The sequence below is a fragment of the Takifugu flavidus genome, chromosome 13 (assembly GCF_003711565.1).
Source record: "Takifugu flavidus isolate HTHZ2018 chromosome 13, ASM371156v2, whole genome shotgun sequence".
NCBI classification, from domain to species: domain Eukaryota; kingdom Metazoa; phylum Chordata; class Actinopteri; order Tetraodontiformes; family Tetraodontidae; genus Takifugu; species Takifugu flavidus.
The window spans coordinates 15,168,618-15,188,356 of record NC_079532.1 but is presented as its reverse complement, the minus strand read 5'-3'; the positions used below and the strand labels follow the sequence as shown (position 1 = coordinate 15,188,356).

The 19,739-nt window shown below is 39.2% G+C and overlaps 1 protein-coding gene across 5 annotated transcripts in view; it reads left to right on the top strand.

Moving 5' to 3' along the window:
* Positions 1-19,739, top strand: part of zgc:173742 (DNA topoisomerase I, mitochondrial) — a 21,774-nt gene extending 2,035 nt beyond the window's left edge. For 4 of the 5 annotated variants that reach the window (XM_057052725.1, XM_057052726.1, XM_057052723.1 and 1 more), the window contains exons 4-21: positions 260-306; positions 2,337-2,435; positions 3,331-3,429; positions 3,602-3,683; positions 3,787-3,908; positions 4,046-4,161; positions 4,673-4,794; positions 6,296-6,418; positions 6,496-6,683; positions 7,273-7,417; positions 7,650-7,793; positions 7,948-8,133; positions 9,896-9,964; positions 17,658-17,772; positions 17,944-18,071; positions 18,232-18,332; positions 18,510-18,659; positions 19,441-19,739. In XM_057052725.1, the coding sequence (XP_056908705.1) occupies positions 260-306; positions 2,337-2,435; positions 3,331-3,429; positions 3,602-3,683; positions 3,787-3,908; positions 4,046-4,161; positions 4,673-4,794; positions 6,296-6,418; positions 6,496-6,683; positions 7,273-7,417; positions 7,650-7,793; positions 7,948-8,133; positions 9,896-9,964; positions 17,658-17,772; positions 17,944-18,071; positions 18,232-18,332; positions 18,510-18,659; positions 19,441-19,543 (2,139 nt within the window). In that variant the 3' untranslated portion in view covers positions 19,544-19,739. The remainder of the gene's footprint in view (positions 1-259; positions 307-2,336; positions 2,436-3,330; positions 3,430-3,601; positions 3,684-3,786; positions 3,909-4,045; positions 4,162-4,672; positions 4,795-6,295; positions 6,419-6,495; positions 6,684-7,272; positions 7,418-7,649; positions 7,794-7,947; positions 8,134-9,895; positions 9,965-17,657; positions 17,773-17,943; positions 18,072-18,231; positions 18,333-18,509; positions 18,660-19,440) is intronic. The other variant, XM_057052724.1, reaches the window with a different exon arrangement.

The window sequence follows — 19,739 nt, the reverse complement described above, 5'->3', positions numbered from 1 at the left end:
AAGTAATGACAAACAATGATGTAGCAACGATTGCAGGACAAGGATGTGATATTCCAAATCTTCAAATAGTTTTACAGAATATCTTGACAATATTTGAAATATAAAAAGAACTAGCAATTATGAGAAATAATTAATAATGTAAGACTTCTCATTTGTTACTATATAGTATATACATATGAACTCTGATATGTTGCACATTTTTAGGCTGTCTTTTTCTGGCCTTTGAGATGGTGACCATAATGTTTTTTCCCTCATATAGGTGATGGTGTTTAAATCAGAGAACCTGGACTCAACCATCAGTGCAAGGTAAGGTTGGAGTCACAAGAACAACGGGTAATCTAGCTTTTGCTTTCCTTTCTTCCTTTCTCCCTCCTGAAGTGACAGAACTGAGTCATTGTTTTGCGAATTCAAGGTGCTTTTTAATAATTTATGCCCATTTTATGTTGAAATTACCACATTGTGTGTAATGGGAATTCATTCCTCTAAAGCCCTTGAACACCAACAACTCCTCCAAATATTTAATTTCCATCACTTCGGGAGGCAGGGGAGCAGATACAGCCATGAGGCAGACTGTAGACAGCAGGCTGATGTAGCTGGCAATGCAAAAGACATCATTTTAAGAGATGCAGGTTGGTAAGAATACATTTATCTAAACTCTGGTTTTTGCTGCTCCCTTAAAGCTTTGTTTTCCTTAGAAATATAAGCATTGTGGCTTGTTAAGTTTAGTGGGGCATTGAGTTAAAAAAGGAAACACTTTAGAAGCGTAACATCATGAAAATGCAGTGATCCACCTTGCTTTGACTGATGTATGAATTATGCTCAGTGGTACAGGATATTAAAGAGAGATACATTTAACACAGCTAAGTGAGAACTTGTACACACAAGTTGTCATCTAGCTGTGTTAAAATGGGTGGCTTTTTCCCATTTCCGTGACTCAAAACCACAAACGCAGCATGATTCACTGCCACTGAGTCAAGATGCTATGGAGAACTGGATCACATCTCTTTTAGTCAGGTCTTGGAAGTCTTTAAGAACTTGAAACAAACTCGAGCACCATTGAAGTTCTTCCCTTTATTGCAACATTGCTGGTATTTGAATAGCACTTGGACTAGCTAAATGTTTTTATTTTTGAGTTTGTATCTTGGTGCCTGATAAAGTCTAGTGATTAAAGTCATTTGTGGAATACTGAATAGAGAATGGATGCCGACTGTATACAATAAGAACAAATATCGAGTACCGTAATTTCTGGACTTCAGAGCGCACCTGATTAAAAGCCGCATAATCTAATTTTAAAAGAAAATAAATTTTGTACTTATACAAGCCGTAGTAATATAAAAAATTAGATCGAAAACATTCAGTACCGGTAGATGTTTTTATTACCGTAAGAGACGAGTCACTGACGAGTGACAGACAGACAGGTAAGAAACTTACCTGAAACTCTTTTCACTTGTACATTTATACAGAGACCTTAAATCCAATTTTCATCACGTCAGGATTTTTTAACTTTTCTTTTAATTTAATCCGCTTAGCAACATAAATATATTGTACCGGTAAATGCTTTTTTTTTCTAACGGTGTCTGTAATGCAGCTACCTTGAAATATACGTTTGTATCAGCTACACACAAATTACGTTGTTTATGCTTTTTTACTCAAACAACGAACAATCTAAAACTCCCCGATGGCCCACCTCTAAAATCTTCTATTTTCATCGCGGTGGCGATTGCTTTTGCCTTCAGTCTGATTTGTAGCTCATCAGGGCTTAAAATTCTGGTGTATCACCTGACAAACTGTAGACATTCATTTGTCTTTCCATTCCAACAACATGGGACACTAAGAATAGCAATTCACTAGGCACATTTGGAATTGTGTTTAATCATGACTGTAGCACAGCCAGACTGAAAAATCTAAATAATTTCACTGCCCCACAGGGAGCTTCATGAGAATGCATTATTCTGAATTGAAAACCGTAGCTCATAATATCTGCATCAATTGATTTTTTTTCTGTTTTTATCCCACATATTTTCCCTCTTTCTTTCATGTGTGGTAATGACTATCCCTTTCTATAAAAATGCTTTTTTTTTTAATGCTGGCTTTTTCTTAGTTAATATTTTCCTCGGCTTTAATCTGAGCCAAATATTGTCCATTATTTGTCTCTAATTACTGTAATTATCTAACAGTTTTCATATTTCCTTGATACCTTGGTTATACGGGGAGGCTTCTGGTCATTTTCAAGTCACTTCTCTTCCATTTTCCCTTTTAAATGGCAATTTTGTGTGAACCAGTTGTATGCCAGAGAACAGTAAAATGCACCATTAATCATTGCATTTTTTTTTAAGTGAGTCTGTGAAAGAAACAGATGATGACTTCAGTGCAAGGAAGGGACCGAAAATAAGACGAGTTAAAGATGAGTCTATGGATTCCGATGCTATACCTACGTAAGTCAGACCAGGGCTTTGAGCTCTAGATTAACCTGAAGGAAAGGATTTTGTGAGGAAGTCTCCAATATTTTTCCAATGTAAAATGTTTAATTGTGTTGAAAGTCGATTCCTCCCTGCCACACGTTATCAAAACGTTTCCAGTCTTCATCCTATACGACAAATGCAGAAAATATTTACATTTTGAAAACCAGAACCAGACAACTGTCGACAATTCTGCTTGCTACTTGTTGGCCAATACACTTTTTAAAATGACGATCAGGAACCATACATATAACCCCTACATCTGATATGACTAAAATGTCTTTTTCACAGCACAAAATTAACACACTAACTCGAGATGATTAACAACAAGGACATGTATTAAAAAAAAAAGACCTGTTGGCCAAGGCTGTGGAGATCTGATCTAACCAAAGCACCCTTAATGTACCATTTCACTGCTAATCATGTGCTCATCAGGGCTTAATTCTGGTGTATCACCTGACTAACTGTAGACATTCATTTATTCATTTACCATAGCTCATAGTATCTGCATCAATTGTTTTTCTGTGTTTATCCCACATATTTTCCAAGTTTTCCTTCTATAGAAATGTCATGTGTGGTAATGACCATCCCTTACTATAAAAATGCTTTGTTTTTTTAATGCTGGCTGTTTCTTAGTTGATATTTTCCTCAGCTTTAATCTAAGCCAAAAATTGTCCATTGTTTGTCTGTAATTACTGTAATTATCGAACAATTTTCATATTTCCTTGATACCATGGTTATACGGGGAGGCTTCTGGTCATTTTCAAGTTACTTCTCCCTTTCCCTTTAAATGGCAATTTTGTGTGAACCAGTTGTATGTCAGAGAGCAGTAAAATGCACCATTAAGCATTGTCTTTTTTTTTTTTTAAAGTGAGTCTGTGAAAGAAACAGACAATGACGTCAGTGCAAGGAAGGGACTGAAAAGAAAATGGGTTCAAGATGAGTCTATGGATTCCAGTGTTATACCTACGTAAGTCTGACCAGGGCTATAAACTCTAGATTAGCCTGAAGTAAAGGATATTTTGAGGAAGTCTCTAATATAATGGTGGATCGTAAATAAGGATTTGTTTGAAAGTGGTCAAATTTGTCTATGGAAACATTACATTCACTAATTGATTGATTTTTAAAATCTGCTTCCACAGCTCAAAGAAAATAAAACACAAACTGGGAGAAAGTAGTGATGAAGAACGAAAGACAAAGAAATCAAATAAGAAAATGCAAAAGGTAGAAAGCCACCATTTTAGGAAAATGTCAACAATTATGTTTCATGTTAAATAGATCAGAGTGATGGAGTTTTAAGTAATTTTTAATGCTATTCTTTGCGCAGAAGGTGAAATGTGAAGACAGCAACGAATGTAAAAAGCCAAAGAGAACAAAGGGGGAGATTGAAGAGGCAAGGCAGCTGAAGATCAAAAAGAAGGAAGAGGAGGAGCAAAGTCGTTGGAGATGGTTTGGAAACGCCATTCCTTTCATCTTCCATTGACCCAACACATCCCTGCTGCATCCATCATCAGACAAGAAACCAGTGAAAAATATCAGTGTCTCTAAGTATGTCTTCACCCTTTCATTGGCTTCCTTTTCATTAGGTGGGAAGAAGAGAAATATGAAGATGGAGTGAAATGGAGGTTCCTGGAACACAGTGGACCCTACTTCCCTCCTGAGTACCAGCCTCTGCCTGACAACGTCCACTTCTACTATGATGGTTGGTTGTTTGGAAATGTTGAACATGTCAAATGTTCTCACTCTTAAATAATGACATCACTCAATCATATATTAGAGTTCTTGGAAGAAGGTGCCTGGAGGTGAGGGTAAAGGAGAAAGCTCAGCTGAAACTGTGGCAAAAGGCTGTTGGATCACACATTGATTGATGACTGTAATTGTTTAGCCCTACTTTGATGACAACAGTGCCCAACAGGGAATCACTTTGATCTATTAATTCCTACTTGTTTGTCTCATTGGAACTTAGCTGTAGTTCAGCCTGAATGCTAATTCTGTTTCTAATGCGGTTTCTGAATAACACTGCTTTAGGTTTGTTATTTATGTTCTTATGGCCTCTATATTTGATATTTAAACCAGCCATAGCTGAACAGAATCATGGGTGATGTAAAATAGGTTGACAAGATTCTATAGGTCATCACATGAAATATCTAATAATACAAATCCAAATAATTTGTTTTATTTCATGAAATGGTTTCTTTGTTCTGTGTGTGCAGGGAAGAAAGTGAAGTTAAGCCTCGCAGCTGAAGAGGTGGCGCTGTTTTTTGCCCAAATGTTGGACCATGAGTACACCACAAAGAAGGTGTTCCGAGAGAACTTCTTTAAAGACTGGAGAAAGGTAAAATAATACGGATGACCATAGTTGTTGAGGTAACTTCACAGTTTTAGAGGCCTTAATTGCTTAATCCAAACCAACTGCTGTTATCCTGGAGATGGCTTACCTCTTGACTGCAGAATGCTGGGAGGACCACCTCTAACTGAAAAGATATACAATTAAAGTTAAATTGTTTATGTTAAACAAGTATATCTTACAATGAATTTTGTTTGTTCTAATAAAGCTCACTGCAATCCTCATCGACGACATTAGAACTTAGAGGCGCTCTATGCAATCTTGCATGGTTTCCTCTTCTTGATCCGCTAGCGGTCTGCCCCTGAATATACTGTAAAAAAAATAGTCTCTGGAGACAACACAGGCGTTGTAAATGTCAAAACCACACCTGGGGAACAGACTGCGCATCAAAACATAACAAACTACATTCCAGCCAATCACTGACAAGATTTCAAGAGAGGTAGAACCCCTGCAGGTAGAACTATAAGTTTACTCGCCAAATTTAAATTGGCTCATTTGTAATGACGGCACAGATAAGTTTTCAATTTTGATGCATCTTAATGACAGGAAATAACAGGAAATTAATAAGGAAATATGGGGGGACGAGCTTGCTCTGTTTTGTATTGCATTTACTTTTAATGTCAACGGAGTTGATGTCATGCTAGAGTACATAGTGCACCTTTAAGCACTCTAGTTTACTTAATGCTTCAACTACTTAAATATTGGAACTTAATCTCACCTACGCTTAAGGGTTAAGTTATAAAGATACCTAGCCATCTCAGATATGGTATTTGTTGTTTGATTTGTCTGCAACTGTGAACCTGTAAGGCATATTGCGAGGACTTTTTTTCTGTTTAGTGCTCAGTGCACTTGAGAATATGATTTATGTGAAGGCATTGATATGCTAATTTAATACAAGTTGCTCCCCTAAAAATTAACAAATCCAATTAAAGACTATTATTATAGCCGGAAAAAACTCTGCTCGCTCCAGTGCCCTCAGTGCCTGCTCACTGTCGTGTGTCAGTCATGCTTAGACACACACACTGGCTGTTTATTCACACTGGCAGACAGGGTCTGGAGATGGAGGTGTGTCCTCCTGGTCATCTGCATGTCGCTAATGTAGGCAGCTGGATGGAAGATAAAATCATCTTATAAGCTCCAATCAGGTGATACCATAAACTGTGCTGTTATGATCATGAACATAAATCTGTGTAAAGGAAAAATATTCATCCTTTATACACTATTCATCCTTTCTTCTTAGTTTGCAGCCACGACTACTTCTGACTACTGTGCTTTGGGATTATCTGCCCAGGCACATGATCCCAAAGCACTGCTCTGTAATTTTAGTTGGTATAGAAATGTATTTATTGTGACTTGTGCTTCTGTTACAAAGCCAAAGAACCTTATTTCATCTAAATATACAGCTGATCTTTAATTAAGCAACTAAGTACATAAATACACACTGCGAGAGGTCTTCCAGTTCAATATTTAATGTTTTGTGTCTAATAAGGAAATGACTGATGCAGAAAGGTCACTGATTCAAGATCTTGGCAAGTGTGACTTTGGAGAGATTCACGCCATGCACAAAGCGAAAGTGGAGGCCAGGAAAAACATGACCAAGGAGGAGAAACAGGTTTGTAATATTCATTTTATAATGCTCAAGAATGTAATCATGAATAGATACAGTTTCATCATTGGTCATTTCAATAGGCTTTGAAAGAGGCCAACCAGAAAATAGTGGACGAGTTTGGGTACTGTCTGCTCGACCACCACAGAGAGCGCATTGGCAACTTCAAGATCGAGCCGCCAGGCCTGTTTCGGGGTAGAGGCGAGCATCCTAAACAGGGCATGCTGAAGAAAAGGATTCAACCAGAGGACATCATTATAAACTGCAGCAAGTGAGAAAGTGGAGAAGGGGAGATACATATATGGTGTTTACAGTATACTGTATGTTTCTAGCATTGGATAATGTAAAAAAGAATGTTTTCCCTTTGGGAGGTTGTGGTAAATCTTTGCAGGAACTGTTCCTCCCACTTGGTCCTCAATGATGTCTATGTTATGCCTACCCTGTGTGCTACGACCCCTCAGCCACCTTACAGATTCTGATAGGGCGACCTGGAAAACATGAAAGGAGCTGAGGTGGTGTAATATTCTAAGTGAATATGAGTATTGTTCCTCCTCTGCTGGGTTCCACCTTACATCAGGCTCTAGGTTTAGCAAATCGACACTAAAACTCAAGCCCCTCCCAGAAGTTTTTCAGGGCTGATGCAAGTACCTACCCCAGAGCAGGGACTCGGTTAGGCCCCCGTAAAGGTTCCTGTGTATAGCAGGAGCTGTCAATGTGAGTCTCCACTGCAGAAACCTCCCCCTATCGGCCCAGCCCTGTGAAATTCCTGCAGTCTACATGCTCCTCAAGATGTTACCATGCACTCTGCCTGAATCTACAGAAACTAGCTTCTATTTATCATTCACGCTTCTAATTGACAGAGAGGCTTGTATTCCGGTGCCTCCTGCTGGTCACCGTTGGAAGGAGGTTCGACACGACAACACTGTAACATGGTTGGTCAGCTGGACTGAGAACATTCAGGGCTCCATTAAATACATCATGCTTAATGCCAACTCAAAGCTCAAGGTACAGAAAATGTGTTTTTGTATGCAAAGAAGCAGGTGACATTCTGTGACCTTTCCAAATGGACTCAAAATCACATTTGATAGAGAAAAAAATTAATTATTATCATTCAGTAATATCTCATTTGGGTGTTAAAAAAAGTTGGCAAAAAATATACTGCGTCCCATGTCTCTACTCTTTCTTCTCACAGTTTTGACTCTTCTTCTGCCTTTTTTCCTTTGTTCACTGAATGCAGGGGGAGAAAGACTGGGAGAAATATGAGGTTGCTCGGAAACTGAAGTCCTGCGTGGACAACATCCGTAGCCAGTACCGCAGCGACCTCAAATCTCGACAAATGAGCACGCGGCAAAGAGCTGTTGCCCTCTACTTCATAGACAAAGTCTGTGTTTAGTCACTGATCCAGATATTTTGTCTCAGTTACACCAAAGTGCCAAAAATGAAGCTCTTTGTTAATGAGGTCTGACAGGAGATATTGGGGAAAGAGCAGGTTGAAATGAACTCTGTGTTTCTATCTGATTTTGGTGATCCTCAAGCTGGCCCTAAGAGCTGGTAATGAGAAGGAAGAGGGAGAGACGGCCGACACGGTGGGCTGCTGCTCCCTGCGTGTTGAACACATCACCCTCCATGAGCAAATGGACGGTAAAGAGTATGTGGTGGAATTTGATTTCCTTGGTAAAGATTCCATTCGCTACTACAACAAAGTCCCTGTCATCAAGAAGGTAAAGCTACTAGAAAGGAATTGTTCCAATTCATTTCAGTCTAACCAAATATGTTTATACCAGGAAATGTTTAGACTTGATTTACAAAAATTCTAGTCACTTTTTGACGGTGACTTGATACAAGCCAGGGTGCTTATTGCTAAACCAATATATTTCCTTATTATTATGATGTAGCTTTTACCCTTTTGGATGAGGTCACTTGTATGCAAATATGCAGTTACAGCCAAAAGCAGACAATGAACTGAGAAATGATCCTCCTCTGGGCAGTTGCTGATTACATTCCTGTGGAGGTGTTTGGTTTAATTCCTCTAACTGTTGGAAAGGTTGTAGCTGCCCCTCTTCTTCAGTCTGCTTCTCTTGATTACATGATTATGCAGCCAGATTTTTTTTTCATGTTGTACATGTTCTGATTAATGATATATGTGCTGTACTAATATGTGCCTACTTTCTGTTATCGCCAGCCTTTTACATTCGTTTGATAAATGCATCCCAATGGAGAACTCTTAAGAGAGGAGAGGCTGCAGGGTTAGTTCATTAGAAAAGGGCTGTGATGGGATGTTATTTCTTTCATTTTAAAATTAATTTAGTAATGTGGACAGTGGAACAATCTGAAGGGGGGATGGTTGAGAATCTTAAACTGTACTGGAGTGTGACTTTTTCCAATGTGGGAAAAAAAGCCAAGGGCTATTTTAGGTGGGGTTTTATATTTCTCTGTTTAATTTCCTGTGACAAATTATTTGATCTTTGGGAAATTAACCCTCCTTTCCTTACAAAAATAAAACACCAAACACTATATCCAAGGCCGATGCATTTGACCTTTTATGAATATAATTGAATGTTTTGTGTGTGTGCATGAATGCACAGGTAAAAGACAACAGCTCCTGCTGGTATTCATACATGAGATAGAAAAATGTTATCACCTGATAGTCATGGTATTTTGTTAATGGAAGAATATTTATAATTATTCAAATGAGTGCCTTCAAAGAGTAACGCATTAGCAAGTTTTAATTAGTACCTTGCATATTGTAGTGCCCTCATTTCCCAGACAAATTACCAAGATTGCAACTAAATGTCAGTTGTAATGAAATTGAATGAGGCTAAAAGGAATTTTTATTTCTAGTTTGAATGTGACACTGTATAATACCATACTTGTGGTTTTTCATGGGTTACCTATAGATTATTGCTTGCATGCAGAGAACATAACACACTGAAGGCCGAGCATTTAACAGTAATATGTCCACTTATGGTGTGTGATTGCCAGTTGTACCATTTGAATTTTGAGGAGGATGATTAATGCAAAAGCTTTGGGCCAGCCACAATTAACATTGTGCCAATTACTGAGTTTATAAATGCCAATTGGAACATTGACTTGTGTTTCAAAAAACATGGACTTAAGGGATAACAAGTTGATCAAGTTCAGGTTGTTAAAGTTTATTTTAGACCTCAATTGGTATCATGCATATTTGAACTTTGTAACTTTCAAAGGTGACAACCGTGGAAATGTCAGAAGTGGCAGTGTTCCACCTGTGGATGTGGTCAAAGTTGGACCAATCAAAGCATGTACTGTTGGCATCGAAAGGGCAACATTCATCATGACTGCAGTCTTAAAGAAATACTAGTATCTAAAGGAGTCTATAAGATTTAGTTTCTGACAACCATTTTATTCACTTCTCGGCGTAACACCGACTTTTAAACCACAAGTTTTTCAAGTCAGATTACGCAGGATAAATGTTAACTTACACATTTTTTTCCTCATTTTCAGGTTTTTAAGAACCTTAAATTGTTTTTGGAGAACAAGCAGCCTGGTGATGAGCTTTTTGATCGCCTCTATGTGAGTACTGCTTTTATCATTTTTACTCAGGGGAAATAGAACCTGCATTTTTTTGGGCTCACTAGCACATTGTCAGATGTTTTTGATGATTCAGAACTGCTGTGTATTTAGTCTACATAAAAAAACCTGTAATTTTTATTATTTTTGGACAAGAGTAGAGAGCTCCCAATATTTAACCTAATGTGTAATATTTGAGGAAAATCCCTAAATACAAATAATGAAAATAGAATCATATTTGTCTTTTGGAGATAAAAGACTTCAGAAAGAGCAGGGATTCAATTGAGAAGTGAGGTGAGATAGAACATGAAGGAGTGGGTGGTGTTAAGAGATGAAAGGGAGTAAAGTGAGGAAATGGAATATGAGAAGGAAATGAAATGGGTAGCAGGGAGACCATGAGCTGGAGGAGGTTCAAAAGGGAGGCGGGGGTGTACTCTAGTACATAAAAATGAAACTGCAAGTGGAAATTGAAAGCAAACCATGCTGGGTAAATTAATTTACACATTCTATAAAAATCCAGCATCCACTCAGCCTCTTTTTGTCTCCCTGCAGGCAGCAATGCTGATCAGAATCTAGGTAATTGCCGTCCGTTTACTAAAGGAGCCACTCTGAGTACATCCGAGCACCATCTTTTTAGTTTTGATTCCATATTGTTAGGTTCAAACGACCTAAAACATGAGAGAAACAAATGAGGCAAAAACAACAGCTTTAAGTTTTACTTGCAGCAAGGAGGACGGAGAGATGTGCTCAGTTACAGATCTCCAGCACGTCCTGAGGCACAACTTCCGCCATCCTTCTCTTATTGGAAATAGGAGGTCCCTAGTTACACAGAATTCAAATGTGTCTAAGGGATGGGGAAACACAAGATAGCAGGTCCCATACAAAGCAAAAGACTGTAAATCATAATGGTGAGATTATACGTAGGTCTTCACTGATTTGATTAGCTTAGCTCGCACACAGCACATTCTTCCATATCAGACAGATTAAAAGAACACCTCCTGTGTCATGCCCTGCAGCTCTATCTCCAGTCAATGTCACTTCCCCACAGCAACTGCATTTCTGTCGCCCTTGACCAGAGAAGTTCGAGTTCACACATCAAGCATCATGAACATTAAGCATTAACAAATAATAAGAAACATTAAGTCATGAGAAACAATATAACAAGAATAAAGAATATAACAAGGTAAAAGCAAATAAGAGATAACTTTAATATAATGGACCATTTCCCTCCTGTTTATCACATATTTGCTTCAAATTCTCAGTCATTTTACAACCTCTTCCAGTAGATTTTCGGTTGCAAAGTCATGTTTATGAACACAAATACATTTACACTCAGTGGAAAATTAGCTCAATTCCCTCATAGTCTTCAGAGTCTGTAGTCAAATCCGGTTCTTGTCTGCCGATTAAGGGATACAACTCGGCCATACGGTTTTCCATGGGAGCGAAAGCTGTGGTGATAAGGCGGTTAATAAGAGAACGCAGGCAGGGAATACAACAACATCCACACAAAGTAAGGATTGCAGCAAAAACAGCTACAGAAATCAGGATAGATGTAACTAATGCTTTATACTTCCCAAACACATTCATCCATTCGTCCCACATCGCGGTATTTACTCCTGAGTGCTCTTTCATTTTGCTATTCAGGGTGCGAAGGCCTTCTATGGCCAGTGTGAGACTACCATCCGACGCAGTGTTGTTAGGAATGAAGGTGCAACATTGATCTCCGAACACAGCGCACACACCACCTTTCTCAGCCAACAACATATCCACTGTGATCCTGTTCTGGAATGCCATAAGGGAAGTAGCCGACAGTTGGCTATGAACAGCCTCAAAACAACTCTGAGTCCAATTTCCTAAACGTTGAACATTGTAATGGATGTAGTTGACTTTGTCTACATTCTTATTTATTGTACACCACCAACAAATAGAAGATTCAAAACCAGCTACTTGATACTCTAATTTATAGTCATCTGGAACACTGCGTGGCACACCGATGGTGTCAATATACGTAGGAACATTTTCAGATTGCCATGTAGATCTTTTATTAGGACGCCACTGTTCAGGCATAAATCTATGCGTGTGAGTGACTAATTGATCAGCCAACGTAGGGAACACAGAAATTAGCATAAGAAGTGTTACTAAGCACATAGTCCTGTAGCTCTCATAGGCAATGTATCAAACAGTCTCTCATCCCCACACCACCACCAGAAATAAAATAAATAACAGAGACACAACTTCAGAACATTATAATGCATGCATGAGCAGCAGGGTGCAACAACTGAACTTTCCAACAAATAAAAAATATATTATTTTACAGTAAGAACAGTTTTTCATTTTGCATTGAAAATTGTATCAAAACTACTTTCAGAACGAACAAGCAATTTAAAGAGGTGTTAAAGAAGTGAAGCTGAAATAATGGAGCTGGTGAGCTTCAGGTGAATGAAAAGCTTACAGGTCAAATACAGCATAAGAGCTGCCCTGCTGGTAGTTAAATACCAAGGTTAATCTTTCCATGCTGCAGCGTTTCTACCAAAGATGCTAGGTCTGCTAAGGCTGGTGAAAGGAATTGTCACGGTTGTGCTTGCATTTGATGGCAGACACACTTGTGGTGCTATCGAAGGAACGCTGCTGTTGCCACATTGGTCCTTTAGGTTGTTATTTATGCTTCGCTTGTCATGACGTATTTTGGAAATGTTCAATCTTAGACCTGGGGGTTTCCAGAGGTATCATACAAATAAAAACACGCATATGAAGAAAAAACACACTCCCCAACATTTAATTGCACTCTGTAGCCACTTGGGAGTCATTTGAACTTATTTGGTTTCAACTGAGTTGGAGACTATTATGGACTACTATTATGTTTATCAGGAACACTATGATTACAATTAGCACCGAGGCTAGCATACTACAGCTTCAGCCAATCTTCTGTATTTTTCTGTATTATCTTTTGTTTATTCTACCCACTGCTGTCCTCGTGAAGTTTGTGAAATCGGTACACTGTTTATGGACAGCAATAGATCATAACCTGTTGAAGTAGCCTCCCTAAGTGAGTCGGCAGCTCTGAAAACTTCACTGACTTTCGGGTCTACCCAGACTCTACTCGTTTAAGTCCACCCTATTATCAGACTTTGCATCACCTTCCCGGTCGGGGTTTTCAACAGAAATGACTTTCTTGCAATGTGTGAGGTGTACCCAGGTTGATCTTTCAGCTATTTTAGCAGCAGTAAGTGTAGATAAAAGAACTTCGTAAGGTCCTTCCCACTTAGGTGAATATCAGTGTTTCTTTTTTACACTTCTTACTAGGACCCAATCGCCTGGTTTATAGGAGAGCCTGATGCTGTGTTAAAACCTGCCCGCAACCATTGACAAAGTTCTAACTGGATAGCTCCCACTACATATGCTGAATCTGAATATATAGTGACTTTCTTTCCCTTTGATATTTCTAATGCTCCAACAACTGCTTTCAATTCTGCAAGTTGTGCTAACACTTTACCTGTAATCTTTCCTGTTTCCACTTCCTCAAAACCTTCTTCTGACTTTCTAACTATTGCATAGGCAGCTTTCACCCCCCTCCTGTGGGTGTCTGAAGCAACAGCCGTCTGTGAATAGTATTTCATCTGGATCCTTTAACGACTCCACCTTAAGATCTACTCTGATTTTTTCATCTTTCTTCACTTTCTCCTCACATCTGTGTGTTTCGCCTTCTCCCATACCATCTGCCATATTGATCCCTTCATGTGTGTACGTTATGTGTGGTGCAGTTAAAATCTTGTCCATCCTGGTCTGTCTAAGTGAGGTCATGGTGAGTGCTGCTGAGCTGATCAGTCATACCATACTATGTGTTGTAAGAACTATCAGAGCGTGACCCATCACTAAATGTGCTGTTTTTTTTGTAAAAGTTTGGAATGGATATTGGGGAGCAGGAAATTTTCTACTGTACACTATCTGCACAGCGGTGTTAGTTTTAAGGGATGAAACCCGTCCTTTGTCCCCTGATCACCAGTACTTCGTTTTCATATGAGGCAAAATAATAAAACACAGGACTAGCAGAGTTCTCCTATCAACTCTTCAGTGGCTTAGTCCTCCATTCACACACAAACACAATTTCCTATTTTCTTAACTTAAATACGGCTAAGTTGTAACCTACTTAATTATGGCTAAGTTTAACCCAGTTAATTATGGCTAAGTTTAACCAGGTCTCACCTCTGAGGCAATAATTTGTTGTGAGTTTAGCTGTCCTTTGAATCCATAATCAGTTATCCACTTATCTAGATTAGTGAGTTTCTTTGGATTTTGTTCGTCAATGAATTTCCAATCCTTACACCGCAATTCATCTCTGAGCCTTTGGTTGCTGTTACTTGTCCCCATTTTTGGAGGATTAGGTTTTAACTTTTAGCTCTTCTTTTCTCTCTGTTTGTTGTTATGTTTTTTTTTCATTTTACGAGTTAACCTTATCCTAATTTCCAGTTTGTTTTTTTAATTTTATTAGGAATTTGGTCCAGTCTTGCACATAGGGTGACCTAAAACTGGGATGTTGATCTCATTGGGGTGATAATTAATTAACCGTTGTGGTACTTCTCACTTCAACTCTTTTGAGTGGAGAGTCTTGCCTCTGCATCCACAAGAGCCTTATCACTTACTGTCCCACTGCTTTGGTATGATTGAAAATACCTAGTGGTATTTAACAATCCTTTCACACTCACAATCACTCTTTTGTATGATTTGTCGTGACTTAATTTCTTTTACTCGCGGCCAGGACTCCCTCACCCTGCCTTAGTACTGACCTTAGTACTCTTTATTTACCTGCCATTGACTAGTATTCACGGGGTTTGTTTCTCATTGCGTCTTACAGAGGATTTTCGGGTTCCTCTCTCCCAAAACACTGCCTTAGTGTTTATCGCAATTTTACATTAAGTCCCTGACAATCATCACGCACACACTTTTGAATTCAAAACGTGCTCACCACTGTTGCCTTTTCATCCTGGATATCCGTCAACCATCAGGGTCCAAGCAGGGAGTTGAAGCCCAGTCCCGGAAAGGGTATCTTAGGTCGCACCTAGGCGGCCTGCCGTGGTCTTTCCTGAGGTTCAGCCTCACGCACTTGACCCTTCAAGTGTGTTGGAATCCGGCTCGAAGGACCAAAATGTTGGATTCAAACGACCTAAAACATGAGAGAAACAAATAAGGCAAAAACAACAGCTTTAAGTTTTACTTGCAGCAAGGAGGACGGAGAGATGTGCTCAGTTACAGATCTCCAGCACGTCCTGAGGCACAACTTCCGCCATCCTTCTTTTATTGGAAATAGGAGGTCCCTAGTTACACAGAATTCAAATGTGTCTAAGGGATGGGGAAACACAAGCAGGTCCCATACAAAGCAAAAGACTGTAAATCATAATGGTGAGATTATACATAGGTCTTCACTGATTTGATTAGCTTAGCTCGCACACAGCACATTCTTCCATATCAGACAGATTAAAAGAACACCTCCTGTGTCATGCCCTGCAGCTCTATCTCCAGTCAATGTCACTTCCCCACAGCAGCTGCATTTCTGTCGCCCTTGACCAGAGAAGTTCGAGTTCACACGTCAAGCATCATGAACATTAAGCATTAACAAATAATAAGAAACATTAAGTCATGAGAAACAATATAACAAGAATAAAGAATATAACAAGGTAAAAGCAAATAAGAGATAACTTTAATATAATGGACCTAACACATATATATCAAAAATTCATTAAAGTTATTGTTATATAAAGCAGAAAGAGTGAGAGCTGCCTGATAAAATGGGACACTTGAAGGTATGCGGCATCTTTACTCCAGCGTGTGCAGAAATGTCAGGGCTAGTTGGAGGTGGAATGGTAATGGGTGCTGTGGGCTGGTCTGATTAACATTCAGAAAGGCCAGGCTACCAAGAGGGAGGGGGGTGGGGGGGTAGATGGAGAGGCAGCAAAGTGGCAGCTGGTTCAGGTGAGAGGGGGCTGAGAGTGTGAACGCAGTATGGCTGAAGTGTGAGCAAAAAAACAGGAAATATGTTCAAAAAGGGCAAATATTTGCTATGTGTTCTGTTGATATGCTTAATTTACCCTTTAGATGAAAAAGCCCATGATTAAACTCATGATTGCATTAACTGTTGTGTTAGCTAGTGTGGAGACTGTGTAGACAGTCAGCTCCTCCTATATTCTTCACAAGTGGTAGCAATACAGCAGCATTAACATGTGATACAACCCATCAGATCATTTCTAAATTAGTAGCTGCAATTTTTGAGGTACAATTATTGGATCAACACAGGTTTGAGAAGTTTAGCATAACCCAGTTACAGTTGTCAGAATATGAGCCACACGAAGGGAGAAAAAAGAACTCAGGTTTTGCTTCCACTAATCTTATGAGTCACCTGGAAATTAGCCGCTGCAACAACAAAGTATTGGGGTTGAAAATAAATGTCCGTCCAGCTTGTCTCCCTAAATCACAGCCTCCTATTCTCATTTTGCATGACTACCTTTTTGGGAGCAAACCTTTTCATATTTAAACACCTCAAATGCATCTCTCACTTTGGGAGAGATTTCTTTTAAGCCGATGTATTTGGAACCTACCAAATATGCCTAAAAATATTCTAGTTACTGAATCGATGGTTATAAAAGGAACAATGAAGTCGTCATAAACTACTGAAGTAGGAAAAATGGATTTTCCAGCTAGAGAAGCTTTGAAGGAGGAGGCTTGTACACCAAGGTGCTTGCACTGGCAACAGATTTGCACAGTTGTCATGACTGTTTTTACAGCGTTGAGTGCAAATCAGAGCCCCTGGGAAAGTGAAATAATGCAGCCGGTGACATGGTCTGCATTGATTTCATACAGCCTTTCAATCACTGAGTTTGATGAAGAGCTAAAGTGGACCTGATCAATAGATCACGATTGCAAAACATGTTCCCATCTCATTGAGATGATTATGAGAGTCTACAACATAAACAACATAATTAAAATATCCTCCTGCTGTTCAAATCTTAAGAGAAGAATTCTTTGTGAATTTCTGGGTCTTGGACTAATACGGTTTCTGTGTTTAGAGATTGTGCACTTAGCACAACAGAAAGCGATGCTCCCTGCTGTAAGAAAATGTTGAGCTTTCTGTGAGCGTACACTCACAGGTGAGTGTACACATCATGTGTAGCGCCCGTTGCGAGGGAAAAGGTTATTCATGCAGGCGTTTGTCAGGTTTTCACAGAAGCCAGGCTGAGTCTTTAAACTTGCAGTGTGCAGCTCCTCAGTGGGGGTTCTCATTTTCTTTTCCGCTTCAATGTCTCGGTTTGTAATTCACACACCTGCTGTCCACACGTTCGCACCTATGGTTGTCTGTGAGTGTTGATTTGGCTTCGACATTCAGGCTGTAGCCTAACACTCCATTTCATCTCAGTGCTATTCTGGTAAAGATGCAGACATTTGACATGAGCTAAAAAATGTATAACTAGCAGCTTCAACTTGTTAAAATGCCCAAAGAAATGGTGCTGAGACCTATTTATATCTTCCTATAACAGATGATAATGAGAATGAGGGCAGAATTGAGAGTTCATGTTTTTTATGGGGCTATGACACAGTGCCATCTAGTGGAAGCTGTAATTATTTGTTTAAGATATTTGGGTGGTTTTTTGCCCTGATTTTTGTGTTGTGTTTTGTTTTATTTTTTGGTTGTTTTTTTTCACTGCAGACAAGCATGCTGAACAAGCACCTGAGTTCTCTCATGCCAGGTCTGACTGCAAAGGTCTTCAGGACATATAATGCCTCCATTACCTTACAAGAGCAGCTGAAAGAGCTCACTAACAGTAAGACACACCAACACACACCATACTGCCATGTGTACTTTATTAGCATTTCAGTTAGAATAAAATTAATCACAATTGTACTGATAAACATTTGTGCGTAAATGTTTTATCTTTCACAGTTGTGACCGACCCCCCCATTTAACTCACATGGTGTTCAATTTCTTGTCACAGAGTCCGACAGTGTTGCAGAGAAGCTACTGTCTTACAACAGGGCTAACAGAGCTGTCGCTATCCTGTGTAACCACCAGCGGGCACCGCCAAAGACCTTTGATCAGTCGATGGCTACCCTTCAATCCAAGGTAAAACCTTCTGTTTAACAATTCAACATATGTTGTCCAGCTGCCCCAAAAGAGGTTTGTTCAGTATATTCAGCATAATCAGGGAAAACACTAAATCAAATTCTGTCTTACTTCAGTAATAGTAAGAAAGTGGATAGTATGAATCTATTTTATTTCCTAGATTGATGCTCGAAAAGAACAGCTGGCGCTCGCAAAGTCTGGGCTCAAGCAGGCCAAGAAGGAGGCAAAGGCCAAAGGCAGCTCTGAGTTCAAACTACAGACGTATGTGTTAGTTTTTTTGATGCATTTTTTGTCTGCAGGTGTGATATTTTCTAATGCTTCTGTTTACTTGAGTAATAAGAAAGAGGCTAGAAAGAAAAACAGATTATTTTCTCATAAATCAGGAGCATTATTTCCTCCATCTTTGACTGTTTCGTGCCTCTCTCTGTTTCCCATCAGGCTGGTGGAGCGGAAAAAGGCAGCAGTTAAGCGATGTGAGGAGCAGCTGCTGAAGATGGAGATTCAGGCGACTGATAGAGAGGAGAACAAACAGATTGCTCTGGGTACCTCCAAGCTCAATTATCTGGACCCACGCATTAGTGTGGCCTGGTGAGAGACAAACACTCAGGGAGGGTTTGGTGTAAATAATCGAGGGGAAAAAAAGAACAAAAGAACATGCTAGTCTTCAATCACATTCAGTGTGTCTCTGTAGGATCCCAAGTGTTGGGCTCATACAGCCTCAGGAGACTAATGACACATAATGTCCTCATTTAATTTCCTCCTTGCATGATGTTTAGCCCATCACAATAAAATTAACTTTGGTCCATTCTTAACATACCAATGTTTATTCATTACGGCTTCTTTGCAAGGGAAGCTCTCCAAAGTTCCTGACCAAGCATTTTGTGCTGGGTTCTATTGCACTTTGACTCTGTTTGGAGCTGCCCAAAACAGCTGCTAATAATGACATAATGAAACTAATTCTAAAAAGACTGGACACTGATTTTTTTTTTAACCAAGACTTTTAATTTGTATCTATCTGGAAACCCTGGGCTTCAAATTCAAGTTATTCCTATGTTGAAGAATGTGCGCTTGGACTAGTTTGATAACTACAGAGCTCTGCTCATATAGTAATTCTGCTAAAAATCTTCATTAATTATGAAAAAATGATCAGTAGATTCCAGTAGCAAAAACAGGTATTATACACCTCCCTATTCTGCAGTGCATTAGAAATGCATAAAATGATATCTGGGACTTGGTGCCTTGTATTAGAAAATTAACTAATTTTTTCTGTAATGCTTAAAAAGATCCAGGATCAAATGCAATAAGAGAAAAAACAAATCTGGAATTTATTTCTAACATATGTCTGTCATGTGTGTTTCTACCTGCACAGGTGTAAGAACATGGGGTTGCCTGTGGACAAGATCTACAACAAGAGCCAAAGAGACAAGTTTGCTTGGGCCATCGACATGACAGAAGTCGATTTTGAGTTCTAGCTGCAACATCAGTCTAATAAGCAATATCTACCCTTTCATGCAACCTTTCACTTTGACAGAGTACTTTATTCTTTTCAATGAGTGCTGGTGTCTCTAATTCATCTGTGTTTATTTCTGCTTTTTCTTTTTAAGATGACTGTCGATAGTATTTTGTTAGCATTCCTTTAAATAAAGGTTCCCACCATCTGATAAAGTT